Source organism: Equus asinus, chromosome 3 (genome assembly GCF_041296235.1).
Source record: "Equus asinus isolate D_3611 breed Donkey chromosome 3, EquAss-T2T_v2, whole genome shotgun sequence".
NCBI classification, from domain to species: domain Eukaryota; kingdom Metazoa; phylum Chordata; class Mammalia; order Perissodactyla; family Equidae; genus Equus; species Equus asinus.
This window is the reverse complement of record NC_091792.1, coordinates 35,713,159-35,726,818: the sequence shown is the minus strand read 5'-3', so window position 1 is coordinate 35,726,818 and position 13,660 is coordinate 35,713,159. Positions and strand designations below refer to the sequence as shown.

General features: G+C 40.1%; 1 protein-coding gene across 7 annotated transcripts in view; it reads right to left on the bottom strand.

The window, feature by feature from the left end:
- ARHGAP10 (Rho GTPase activating protein 10) overlaps positions 1 to 13,660 on the bottom strand; it is a 294,014-nt gene that overhangs the window by 204,861 nt on the left and 75,493 nt on the right. For 6 of the 7 annotated variants that reach the window (XM_070504870.1, XM_014838145.3, XM_014838148.3 and 3 more), the window contains exons 2-3: positions 7,415 to 7,510; positions 7,280 to 7,341 (exon numbers count right to left, since the gene is read on the bottom strand). In XM_070504870.1, the coding sequence (XP_070360971.1) occupies positions 7,280 to 7,282 (3 nt within the window). In that variant the 5' untranslated portion in view covers positions 7,283 to 7,341; positions 7,415 to 7,510. Of the gene's footprint in view, positions 1 to 7,279; positions 7,342 to 7,414; positions 7,511 to 10,727; positions 10,888 to 11,572; positions 11,702 to 13,660 lie in introns of all 7 variants that reach the window. The other variant, XM_044767141.2, reaches the window with a different exon arrangement.

Genomic DNA, 13,660 nt, shown 5'->3' with positions numbered 1-13,660 from the left:
TAAATGAAGACATTAAATGTAAGTTCCCCTAAGTTCTCTCTCAGCTCTTTGTTTTAGGAGCCAACACCAGACCTTTGAGTACTACATGACAGGATCTGAATGAAAATATTTTCCTCATGAAATTGTAGATTCAGCTGAACTGACTCCCACTAATGGAACCACTCCTCTGGATTAGACAGTTAAATGAGCAGGCTGGTTACATTCTGGTGTCCCTAGTTGCCCGGGGGCGGGGCGCTGGAGGGAGAAGAGTCTATGTCCTATTCTTTGCTCTTCCACATCAGTATTAACTGGTTTATTAGAAGAGCTAGCTGATTCCTCAGAAGCAGAGAACAAGCCCGAGGATATGAAATACAGGAAACGGAAGTTTCAATAGGGAAGTAGAGTCTGACTATGACAAGGCTCAGAGGCCACAGATGATCATGAGTCACTAACAGAGAGGACACTGAGTCATGAGGCAAGGCCTCACACGAGATGGGTTTACAAGGAAAAAAGAAAAAAGATTTATATGAAAACACAATGTCGTCAAATTGTAAAGGTCAGTTTCAAGGAGAAAAACGCTTCATCAAGTTAGGTCATTGACAACTTTTACACTAAACGGTTTTCATAAATAAGTACAAGGTGGATATTTCCCCATCTGACTGTGCCTGCCAACAGAATTCCCCAAAAAATGTGTCACTTTAGGAATATAAACAAAAACATGGACAAGGAAAACAGTTCAGTGGTTACAAGGGGGATGGGAGGTGGGCACAGGGGGTGAAGGGGAGCATTTACGTGGTGACAAACAAGAAATAATGTACAAATGAAATTTCACAATGATGTAAACTATTATGAACTCAATTAACAAAAAAGTGTCTCTATTTGTAAAAGAACTGATTAAAACAAGTTTGATATACCACATAAAATATTATAATAAGATGAAACTAAAGGCACAGTCTTTCCAATGGCATGTAATGCCTTAGGTACTTACCACGTTATGGAAACTCATAAGCAACACTAAACACAAATTAAGTAACACAAATTCCTAACAACAGAAACCTGTTCCATCAAACTAAATAAACTAGATATAGTCCAAAATCCTTTGGAAATGACAGGTAAAAGCTTAGATTTTTAAAGTCTATTTTCACCTCCAGGTAGACATAAAGTTATTAAAAAGCAATTTATACCGTTCCCAATTTTCAAACAGATCTAGCTCCAAGGCTAGAAATGCCAGAAGAGATTTCACTGGCACCCTGGGCCAGTGGTTCTGACATAAGCATGCTTCCCAATAACCCAAGGGGATTATTAACACAGACTGATGGGCCCTACCCCAGAGTTTCTGATTCAGTAGGTCTGGAGTGAGGCACAAGAGTTTACATTTCTAGCATGTTCCCAGGGGATGCTGATGCTGTTGGACCAGGGACCAAGTTTTGAGAACCAGTGCCCTCAGGTATACTAAAGAAAGAACATCACGAAAATTTCTCCCAACAGGTAAGAGATATTTAGTTCATTTTAACCAACATATTATTTTAATAATATCATGAAGAACTTTTGAAGGAAAAAAAAATAGTGGAAAGTTCAGAACAAAAATCAGTGTCAAAAACCCCAAAAGACATAGCAATCACTTAACCCCATGATTCTGTAAGATACTTGAGACGACGAAAGAATGATGAGGAAGGAGTGAAGCCAGTCAGACAAGGTTGAGGAAATGCCCATTGTCTCTTGCCTGGAAGCATCTAAACTATGTATTAAGAAAAGCCTTCAGGACACGAAAAAACTTTGGTGAGGGGATAGATTCATTATCTTAACTGTGGACATGGTTTCCCAGCTGTAGACATACGTCAAATCTGACCAAATTGTACACTCTAAGTGTGCACAGTTTATTGTAGTCAATTATACCTCATTAAAATTGTTTAAAATAACAAAAAAAGAAAGGAAAAGCCTTCAGTATTCAGAAGCCTAGTGGCTTCTTCATTAGGCCATAAGCCCAGGGCAAATCACCCAGCAAGCACTCCTTGACCCAGTGTTTTCACAAGAGTGAAACCTGTGGTGGGAAAAAAGATAAAAAAACAAGAAAAGAGTCTCAAAAAGCCTAAAGAGCCGATGTACGCACAGGGTCATCCTGCTCAAGTGGGAGAAGGGCTGCAGCTGGTGGACAAGACACCTCCTCACGTCTGCTTGCCAGCCCAGTCGGCCTCCAGCCCCTTCTGGATGAGAGGTAGGTGCCTTTCATGCACCATCTGGCAAGCTCTACCTACTCTCTCCGGGCATCCCTTCTTCCCTGAAGCTTTCCCTCATCCTCTGGGCCTCACACAACTGCCCTGATTTGCCATAACCCTGAGAAACAGAGCAGTCATGTTTAGGTGAAGGACGAAAACCAAAAGATATGATAAAAGGACACATGTAGAGAAGTAAATTCAATATGAAGGGTTTTTAAAAGAACATCATCAACACTACAGCTCTATTTTAAACGTCCCTAAATTCCTGGACAGCTGCCCACCTCAGAGAAGTACGCCATGTCCTGCCATGCCAGAGAGAACATCTCTGGAATTCTGGCAGAAACACCACAAAGTACTTCCCTCGGAGAACACGCACAAGTGAGCACAGCAATTCTGGCCACTAACTGTACCCGGCTCCCCAACTCGAGTCACTCACTTTCACAGTCAAGGTTGGCCATATTATCAGTACATACTACTCCCTTGAAAACCCAGTCCTGAAAGAGGCAATATTGGCCTTTTAAAGGGCACTGCACATCCATTCACAGACACTAGACTTTTGTGAATGGAGGACAACATTCTGACTTCCTAGACTGGCTTCTTTCCACTTCCCTCCCCAACAATCAGTTTTAATGGCTACAGAGCTGGACACTAGTGAGAGGATATGCAAATATCTCTCTCCCTCTTTCCCAAATTCAGCTTTCCCCTCAAGGAAGAAATGAATACTTCACTTCCATCTTTCCTTACCTGGTTACTCTGATGCATCCATCAACTCAGATTAGAAATGATGTCCCCAAAATGCCTTCCCCAAATTCCCCAATAACTGTTACCATGAAGTATGCTTTTGGCAATCTCCTCCAGCGGACAGTTACCTACTCAAGGGTAGGAACTATGCCCTTGTCTTTACAGCTCTTGACACAGTGCTTGGCATGTAGCAGGCACACAATAGTATTTGTTGAAATATACAAACCTAGCCTATTGAAGTATATAGATTTGGCATGTGAATACATATACCTGGTGGCTCGAAATCAACAAAGAATACCTTGTTCCTGATCGTTGAGTTTCTGGACTGATGACTTTATTCCTTCAAGTCCAAAGTCCTATTTTAACATTTATTTAGGAAACAGAAAACTTTAAAAAAATATTTGGCAGTGGTCTTGGCCTTCTAAAACACAGATTATATTATATAAAAAAAATTTTTTAACATTTTAATGAATCAGGCTTAACTATGAATATTCAATTTTTTTTTAAAGATTTTATTTTTCCTTTTTCTCCCCAAATCCCCCCAGTACATAGTTGTATATTTTTCAGTTGTGGGTGCTTCTAGTTGTGGCATGGCCTCAGCGTGGCCTAATGAGTGGTGCCATGTCCACGCCCAGGATCCAAACCAGCAAAACCCTGGGCCGCTGGAGCAGAGGGCGTGCACTTAACCACTCGGCCACAGGGTCGGCCCCTGAATATTCAATTATTATGCTGCACCATCATTTAATTTTAGGATTTCAGAAAATACTAAGTGCTTTTAAAGATTAAGTGACCACTAAGATTATGTTAAATGCTTGGAACCAATTTTAGAACATTTCTACTTCTATTTTACAGCTGTCATTTTGCATTTTTTTTTAATATGTGGTCTTTAACGTGCTGCTGGGTTGTAATAATTTTAAGTAAAAGAAGAGTTTTTAGAAGTTCTCAGAATCCCCTGGCATCCATTTTAGCTACTTAAAGAACTTCCTTATCCCCCTGTCACTTGGTGGGGATGTATGAGCTTGTTAAATTACATAAAGGTCCTCCTCTGCATCTCTGCCCCACAAAGTCCAGCTCAAATGTGCCTTCTTCCAGAAAGTCTCTCCTGACAAGCAGAGGCTCAGCTGCTCCCCGGTCCACGCGGCCACATTCTATACCTTTGTTATCACACTTAGTATAGTCCGTTTTAATTCACTTTTTTACCAGTTATTCTCCAGGGCTACAGTGGACACTTCTTGAGGGAGGTTTCTTTTCCTATTCAAAAGTTTAAGGTTGGTATCTAGTAAAGCAGCAAAGATTTTTTTTAATAAGTGTTCCAATCTATTTCAAGAAACAAAGTTAGCCATTATGATTCCATGCAATTTCCATGGTAAAAAAAGAAAAAGTCATCACTGACTATCAAGTTGAGACAGAAACACCCAAATAATGTCAGTATGAGTTAAATGCCAACCTTTTTTAACTTTTATTAATTTCATTATTATGACTCACTGATAACTTAGGAAGCAGTACTATTTTAAAGGTCTTTTAAAGCTAATAGGAAAGTATCAGGAATTCTTACCAAGGGAAAAAAGGGAGAAAGAAAAACCTACAGATTAACAGAGACTTAGAAACATCAACTAAATATAATGTGTTTGGATCCAGATTCAGATAAACCAACTGTTGGGGAAGGGAGGGACAAACTGTGAATGAATATCAGAAAAAAACTGAATACAACCTAATCCTTTGCAATATTAAGGTATTACTATTTGTTTGTTGTTAGGTGTGACAAGGATATTGTGGTTCAAAAAGAGAGTTATCTTTTAGAGCTATATACTAAGGTATTTATGGATGAAACGATATTCCAGGCTTTCTGTCAGAATAATGGGGTGGTTAGTGAGGTAGTGAGGCGTACAGGAGAAGCAAGATTGGTTGTGTGGCAATGGTTATTAAAGCTGGGTTTTGAGTACTTTTAGTTTAATTTTATTTTTCTACTTTTATACATGCCTGAAATTTTCCAAAATAAAAAGGTAAAAGAAAAAAGAGAGAAAGAGAGAGAAAGCATTAGGTGCTCCAGCTAACTTTATGGCTAGTCGTAGCTGTCCCCTACTGCCTTCTGGCTTTGAATAGCTTCCTACTATCCACAAATGGGTTGTAACATACCATCCCATTCCTCTCTGAGGTTTGTGGCCTTACAGACAACATCCTATGCCCACATCTACCCTGCACAGGAAACCCAGCCCTGCCATCCTCATCCTACCTAAGACAGAGACCATACTGACCCCCATCACAGCCGAAGATTACATCAATAAGCCGGCTAACAAGAGCTCTGAGAACCACACTCTCTCTGTGAGACAGCCTGGAGCTAAGACCACATTCCAATTTTTTGACCTGGTCAATTCATCTCAAGGAACATAAAATGGAAACAGAATATCAAGACAGGCAGTGATCACTCAGTATTTTGGTAAAGCTAAAATCCAGCACCACTCCACCCAGAACTGTCCTCCCACAGACACCAGGATACCTCATACAGTTCTCCGCCAAAAAGGCCTTCCCTCACCACTCTGGATGTAATAGTGTCCCATCCCACTCTCTGGCTCCTTACTCTTCTTTATTTCATTTTGTAGCAATTATAGCTGCCAGAGAAGGTATTATATGTTTGTTTATTTATCACATGCCTTTTCTAGAATGTAACCTCCGTAAGGGCAGGGATTTTGCTTTGTTGCCTTTGTGTGCTCAGGTTCTAAACAGTGACTGGAACATAAAACGAGATCAAATACATATTTGCTGAAGGCTCAGGATCCCAGGAAAAGTATAACTAAGTATCAAAGAGGGTTGAGAACAAAAAGGTTACTACTATTAACATAAACTAAGAACATGCACTTTTTGTTGCCACCCACACCCCCAGACCCACCTTATGTAGTAGACTGATGACGTCATGGCACTATTTTTAGCCACTATCACAGCTGAAAAATCAGTGACTACAGGATCACATGAATAATTGATCACAGAATAATGAACAATAATGAATAATGTCACAGTTTGTGCCAGGAAAACCTAATGGGACCACAGTACCTTCACATGTCCTCTACGGTAACATATACAAATTATCTCAGAACTAGGGTACAGCGCTAATTACACTAGGACTTCTAGAGGCCATATGTCCCTGTCACCTTTAAGTCAAAATCAGTGCCCTCCTCCTACTGCTTCCTTTCTTCCCTACTGCAACTCTACCAGACAGATCCCCACTGGCCTCCACCCAGAAGATGACAGTAACATCTAAAACATTGGCCACAGTGGCGGAAGGTTCAGAATGCCCAGTTCTGTCATATACCAGCTCTATGTCTTAGCTGCTATGTCATCTTAGGCAAGGTACTGTGCCTCAATTTCCACACTTGTAAAATAGGAGGCAACAACAGATAGGGTTGATGTGAGAATTAACTGACTTATGATTAGGTAAACAGCTTAGACCACTAAGGGGCACACAGTAAACTATCTCAGCTGTCATGTTCGGTATTATTATTATCATCACATCTGAACCCACTCACACACTTTCATTCTAATATAATTCTAGGTAGTACTCATCCTCAAGAACATGGGAAAAAGTTTGTCATTCTTTTAAAGCCTGAAAAAACTGACGAGAATGGATAGTGTGTCATATCAGTGTCAATCCTACTGTAAATCTTTGTTGAATGAATGAATATCAGTCATTAGGAGGGAAACACAAGCTTTTAAGAAAGATGAGTAAATATTATTCAATACCCTCAAAATCCATTGCTGAGCTTTGTTAAATAAAATCATCCACTCAATGCACTCAGCACAGCATTGGGCACGTGGAGAACATCCAGTGGAGGCAGCTATTATTATTACTGTTGTCATCATGAATCTCAAGGCAAAGTGGGATTTTAAAGACTTCCAGGCCCAAGTTGTCTCCCTCTCCAAACAGCCTAGAAAATCTACAGAAGTGAGAGTCAGCTCTAACATTGTCCTCTGTCCTTCAGCGTCTACATAAGCTTTTCTGCTTTTATCCTCTTGATATATTAAGGTTCTGCTTGAGACTTGATTTAAATGAAAATACTCCACTGCTAAAAAAAATTTAGGAAGCACTGATATAGTCCAATCCACTATTTTACAGATGAAGAAACAGGGCCTTGGTCTAGAGGTCTAGCAACTTGTCCAAGTTTTCACCACAGTCAGCACACTGTGGAACTAGAAATCTGGGCTCACCAGACCTCATCCAGGGCTCTTTGCACCACTATGCACTACTTCATCCATGGATAAATGCATCAGAACTTTGAGCAGAAGCAGCTTCTAAACCTAGATTTTCCCTGCTTGAAGTTGGACTTATTAATTTACTTTCCACAACTCACCATAATCTCTCTCTGTTCTTCCAGATTCTTCAAAAAATTAGAAAATTCACGTAAGGAAGCATCTGTTAAGAGAAAGGAATGATTATTTGGTGGTCAAAGCAGAGAAAAGCAAACCAAAACCTCATCTTTACATACCTATGCAGCGTTCATCATCCGTCTCCGCATCCCCAATAAACTCAAATTTAAAGTCTCTGAGTGAATGAGCAAACTTCCGCTGGGCTGCTGAAAGACCTAAAAAGACCAATTTAATGATTACTTGGGTCCTTGTTTTAAGTCAAGGCTTAGAAGAAATTTATTCCTTCTAAGGACAATACAGCTGTAGAGCTCTCCTCCACTCAGTCCACAGGGAGGCACAACCCAACTGCTTTGTCAAGGGGCCCATCGTCTGCCGCCGCCTGGCATCCTCCCTGGGTTGCTTCTGTCTTCTATTCTACACTCAGGCACAGAGCAGGTGCTGCAGAAACCTTTATTCCCTCCTCCACCCCGTTCCTCCTCAGATCTGACTGCTTCACGTCATTCCCTAAAGCACTTTCCTGTCTCCGCTCACTCAGGTCAGAACTTGCCCAATTCAAAAGTTCAGGCTACGATTAGGAACACACACACCTGACAGCATCTCCCAGGGCTTGATGAGACCCGCTGGCTGCCAAAGTTTCAAATGTAAGGGTCTCAAAGCTCAAAGTCAGCCAACCAGATGCCCTTAACTGACTGTCAAACTCCAGCCAGAGAAACCCAGAAGATTCAAAGAGTTTTCAAAGAAAAACAGCAGCAGGGAGGTCACTAAAGGCCAAGCTTAAGTGGGAGAAAGAAGACATTCTGCAAAAGACCTATAGACCACATCTTTTTTATCGGAGATTAATAGAAAATAGTGGAAAACCCTACTTCTAAAACAGGCTACCATTTATTTTATGGGCCACACACAATGCCAAGCGATATACCTTTTTTTTTTTTTGGTCTCATTCAATACTTTTGAGAGAGTTATAAGATTATCTCCATTTTATAATGGAGTGCTAAAGCTCACAGGTGTTAAATAACCTGCACAAAGTTGCACAGCAACTACAACAACAAAGGCTTGATGCTACTCCAGAGCCATTTATCCAAAGCTTTGCCCTGACCAGAGTGCAATCCTGCCTCTGGTCTCAAGTACTTTCCTTTTTTTTGTTTTGAGGAAGATTAGCCCTGAGCTAACATCTGCCGCCAATCCTCCTCTTTTCGCTGAGGAAGATTGGCCCTGAGCTAACATCTGTGCCCATCTTCCTCTGCTATATATGTGGGACCACTGCCACAGCATGGCCTGACAAGACGTGCATAGGTCCACACCCGGGATCTGAACCGGTAAACCCCGGGCCGCCAAAGCGGAACATGGGAACTTTGCTGTGCCACAAGGCCGGCCCCATCATGTACTTTCTAAGAAGCTGCTCACCAACTCCGGCACTCCTTACAGTTCTTGTCTCCGTACAATGAATACTGACAGATTGTGTTAAAGTACAATTTCATGTCAAACAAACTGAAAAGTTGAAATAAATAAAATGCAACCCATAACTGCTGATCGGAGTACTCATGCAAAAAATAAATATGGACAAGAAAGTGAAGCAAACAATATAAAAACTGAAGCCTATTTTTAATAAAATGGCAAGATAGTAGGAGCAATTTTCTCTTTCTTTTAGTCATTATATTATAGCTAACAAGGAATGAAAGCAAAAGATTCTTATTTTTACATTAAAAAATATTACCTGATTTTTTTTTTAAACCAGCTCTTTACCCCCAATCATTAACTGCAATGGCTCCCCAGCCCCCTCCTGGACAAGCTGCTTTCTCTCACTTCTTAAACTTTCTAATAATGCTCACCAGCTCTTTCAGCTGCTGTCACAGTTTGGTATTATTTTTTAATTTTTTATTAATAGACTATGCTTCTTAGAGTACTTTTAGGTTCACAGTAAATTGGTCAGAAAGTCAGAGATTTTCCATCTCCCCTCTGCCCCCACACATGCATAGCCTCCCCCATGATCAACATCCCACTGTCATGGTTTTTCCAACTTCATTTTTCCTCTAATTCATGTTTATCTTGCTGTTCTCAAGTTCTTTTTCTCTTTAAAATAGAAAAAAAAAAAAACAGATTGAAAGACCTAAATGTGAAAGGCTAAACCATAAAATTTTTAGAAGATGATATAGGATTGTAATTTCTTACCCCTGGATTATGGAAGAAAAGCACAAACCATACTGTAAAATGTGACGGATTGCAACCACGGTCACAATTCTCCATCCCTCCTTGTAGGCACTTCTCTTTTCAAGGTGACTTTGCAGGAACTCCAGCAGTAGGCAGAGTCCATTTTCCCTCCCCTTGAATCTGGGCTGGAAAGTGACACTGTGCTAATCCAGAGCGCCCACCTCAAGAAACTGTGTATACCTCTGCCTGACTCTCTCGGAAGCCTCAGGCCTCCATGTGAACAAGCCCAGGTAGCCCACTGCTTGACGAAAGACTTGGGCCCAGTCCCCCTACTTACTGCCCCACTGGTCACAGAGCCAACACACAGAAGCAGAGCTTTCCTGTCCATGTGGGAGGTGGTCCAGATGAGACCACACTGAAATAAATAAATGGCTGCTGTTTAAGCCACTGGGTTTTGGGGTGATTTTTCCAAAGCAATAAATTAACCTAGCAAGATTAATAAAACTGTGTGAAAATTTTAAAGACATAAAAAGAATGAAGTGCATACCCTTATATATAAGGTATAAGTAATAGCTATAAATCAATGAGGTAAGACAGACACTCCAATAAAAAATTTAGCAAAACATTTGAAAAGGCCCTTCTCAAAAAAGAAATGCAGGAAATCCAAATGGTCTGTAATCACATGAAAAGGTGTTCAAACTCATTAGTGATACTAAAAGTGAAAATTAAAACCTCAAGACCCTCATGAGATTGGCAAAAACTAATAAGTCTGGCAACCTGAAGTGTTGGCGTAACTCTATATGTGAAGCAACAGAAATCCTCATATACTGCTCGCAAGAGTAAAAGTTGGTATAAGTTTTTAAGTCCCTTGGCATCTTCTAAGCAATTTGATGATATCCTATAAACCAGAAATTGGCCTTCGAGGTAAATTTCCAAGATAAACTCTTGCACATGTACACTTGTAGACGTGTACTAGAAAATCCACAGCAGAACTGATCACAACAAGAGCCAAACACTAGAAAAAACAAATAGCAATCAACAGTAGAACAAATAACTAAATTATAGTATATTCATACACCATAGAGTAAAAATGATAAATTCGTGTATCAAAGCACATGATTCACAATTTGGAGAGAAAGAAGCAAGTGACAAAAGAATACACACAGTATGGTTCTTTCAAACAAGTCCAAACAAGCTACACTAAATTATGTTTGGGATGTATATAGGCCACAAAATTAGAGAATAGCAAGTCAATCCTCATCTCAAAAGTCACATAACGTTTACCTGGGGGCAAGGGAGGGCAATGCAGTCAGAAAGCTCCAAGGGGATTAAAGGTATTTTAATTCATAACCCAGTGGTGAGTCTGTAGACATTTGCTTTACCGTTCTTCCTTAAAATGTATGTTTGTTTCATATACTTCCGTATTTTTGCCATAGTTTCACAACTAAAAAATAAAATTTTTGAAACCATAAACAAGTAAAGCCTAACTATTTAGGGCATTCCAAAGTAATTAAGTTTCTATCATAATCCAGGTAAACATATAATTATCCTCTAAGATCTAGCTACACTGGCCTGCCCTTGGTTCACACATGCCAAACTCATTCCAGCCTGACACCCTTAAACTTGCTGCTTCCTCCACCTGCAACGCTCCCTCCCTACCCCCTCCTTTCCCTTGGTTCACTCCTCAATGCTGATGGCTCAGCTCGCAGTACCCTCCTCTTCTCACCATCCTCTCTGAAATAGTGTCACCCCTCTGCCCTAAATCTCCCTCTATACCATTGCTGCTTTGTATTTCTTCATAGCACTTATTACTGAAATTAACTTATTTAATGAGTAATATTTACTCGTGGTTATCTATTTTCTCACTCTAGCATATCGCATCACTGAGGCAGTAATCAACTACATCCCTGAAACAGGGACCATAACAGGGTTTTTCTTTTTTAATTTATTTCATGCACCTATTTCTAAATATTAATAGTGTGTGGATTTACTATCATTTTTAATAACTTTACATTATTCCATTTTGCTAATGTTTGCTTTGCTAGTTCTGAATAGGGGCATGTAAAGTGGTCCCATTCACGTGTGTATATGTGTATGTTTGCATTTACTTATTCATATATAGTACATACGTTTATAAATACTGGTATAAATTATATTTTTCCCTTCTGGAGTTGTTTCCTTTGAGTATTTTATCCGAAATCACCAGGTCAAAGGGTCCTTTAAAGATCATGTTTCATATGGTCAGGGCAGGATGCTCTCTAAAAAATTAAAACGTAAATGCATCAGTTTGTCAACATTTCATAATTCCTAATTTTACTAGTTGGAAATGTTTACAATAGCAGATTAAATCTGGGTTAATTTACACAGCTAATATGATATTTTTCTCTCTATGTAAATAGCGTGCTTTCTGTCTTTCCTCTGCCCTAAGTACTATACTCACATCAATTCTTTACTTAGAATATAATCATTTTTCCTTTCTACTAACTTCCTTCTGGTGTTATTAGAGTTTGTTATGCAAAATTTTTATTGTTTAAAAATCTGACTACACCAAACTCATTCCTTTTAATAATCACCTTTTCGTTATTTAGAACATTTTAAATTTACTTATTCTGCCATGTAGTTTATACTTTTATAGCTATCTGCCTTTCCAAACATAACATAAAATCATAAGACAGTTTACATTTAGTACAGTCCATTAAATAAGCACCAAGATACTTTGTGCAAAGAATGGTTTTTTTTCCAATATCATTGCACATAACACTCAACCAGTCTTTATTTCACAAGTTGCAAAGGCTGGCAACATTCCTTCACTGGGGGAAGATGGTGAGAGGCCCACAGGATGGGACTTACGAATATTATTTCATTTACTCCTTGTAATCAGCGTGCTGGGCAGGCGTTGGTGTTACCTTATTTTTACAAATGGCTTAAGTAGGTTCAAAGATGGACTAGCAACTCGATCAAAGTCACAGACCTCTTGAGACTGCTAGTCATAAGTCCTGGAAGCGAAGGACCAACTCCTTGGTCTCTCAAGCTTCCACCAATGTCCTTTCCATGTCATTCCGACTCTCAGCTTTAACTTTATTCCCAGGTCCCTTGCCCAGATCTCAACTACTTATCTAACTGGCTCTAATGTAGAATTCTAACTAACTGGAAAATTCATATACGTGTGCCTCCCTCACCCCCCACCCTCTCCTGCCTACTAATTGCTGTGAATTAACACTACTCTCCTGAAACACCTTCAAGGCTGGCAGATATTGGTGGATAACGCCAAGCCTGAGTGTGCACAGAAAGCACAGCTACCTTAAAAGAAACAGTGTGACTTGCACTCTTTCAAATGAACTTGACACTTCAGAGTCTCCCAGACTGGAATTTCTAGGTCTTCGATCTGCAGACAAGTGGGAGAGAAAACACAGGCAATGTAACTCTTCCCTGGGCTAGGAGTAGTTTGAGATGTGGGGAGTTTAAGATGCAGAAGACCACGTGGAGAGATCCAAGTATGGTTTAACTCCAGGTTCGGAGTGCCTCCAGACACTGACCGGCATCGCCAGTGCTCGCCCTTGATGACTTTACAAATGAGAAAATTATTTCTTACAGCACAGCCACGTGTTAACAGTTTTCAGTGACGACCATGAACTATGAGACACATACAGACACTTGGAGCGGGTGGATGGGAAACCTCTCTATTCAGTGTGCTCTACTCTGACCACACTTCTAGGCAGCCCTCTGCGTACATTATAACCCCTTAAGTTACAAGCCTGACCCTGTAATAAGGTTGTAACTACCATCCTGCAACTTCCCACCCCATCAACCAAAGCACTAATGGGGACACTTGAGAAAATGCAGCAAGTTCTATAATTCTGGGCTTGAAAAGAAAAATGAAACAGAAAATAAATGCACCTGTCTCACTCATTAAATTTGAAATACAGGATTCTCCACAAACCCATATTGGATTCTAAAACCTTTTTTCAAATAGGCAACTTGCACCTAGAAGCTCACATTCCTCTGCATGCAGAGGCCCAAATAACCAGATTATCAAATATGCAAAAGCTCTGCCAAGCGAAGCTCTGCCACCCCTTCTGCACATCAAAACACGTACCAAAATTCCTCAACGTTTTATTTAGAGAGAAACAGGGTACAGATTCTAAGAACTTAATATCTTTCATGCCAGACTCATGCCAAGGATATAATGCTGATGTTAATCCAAGTACCCTGGAAGT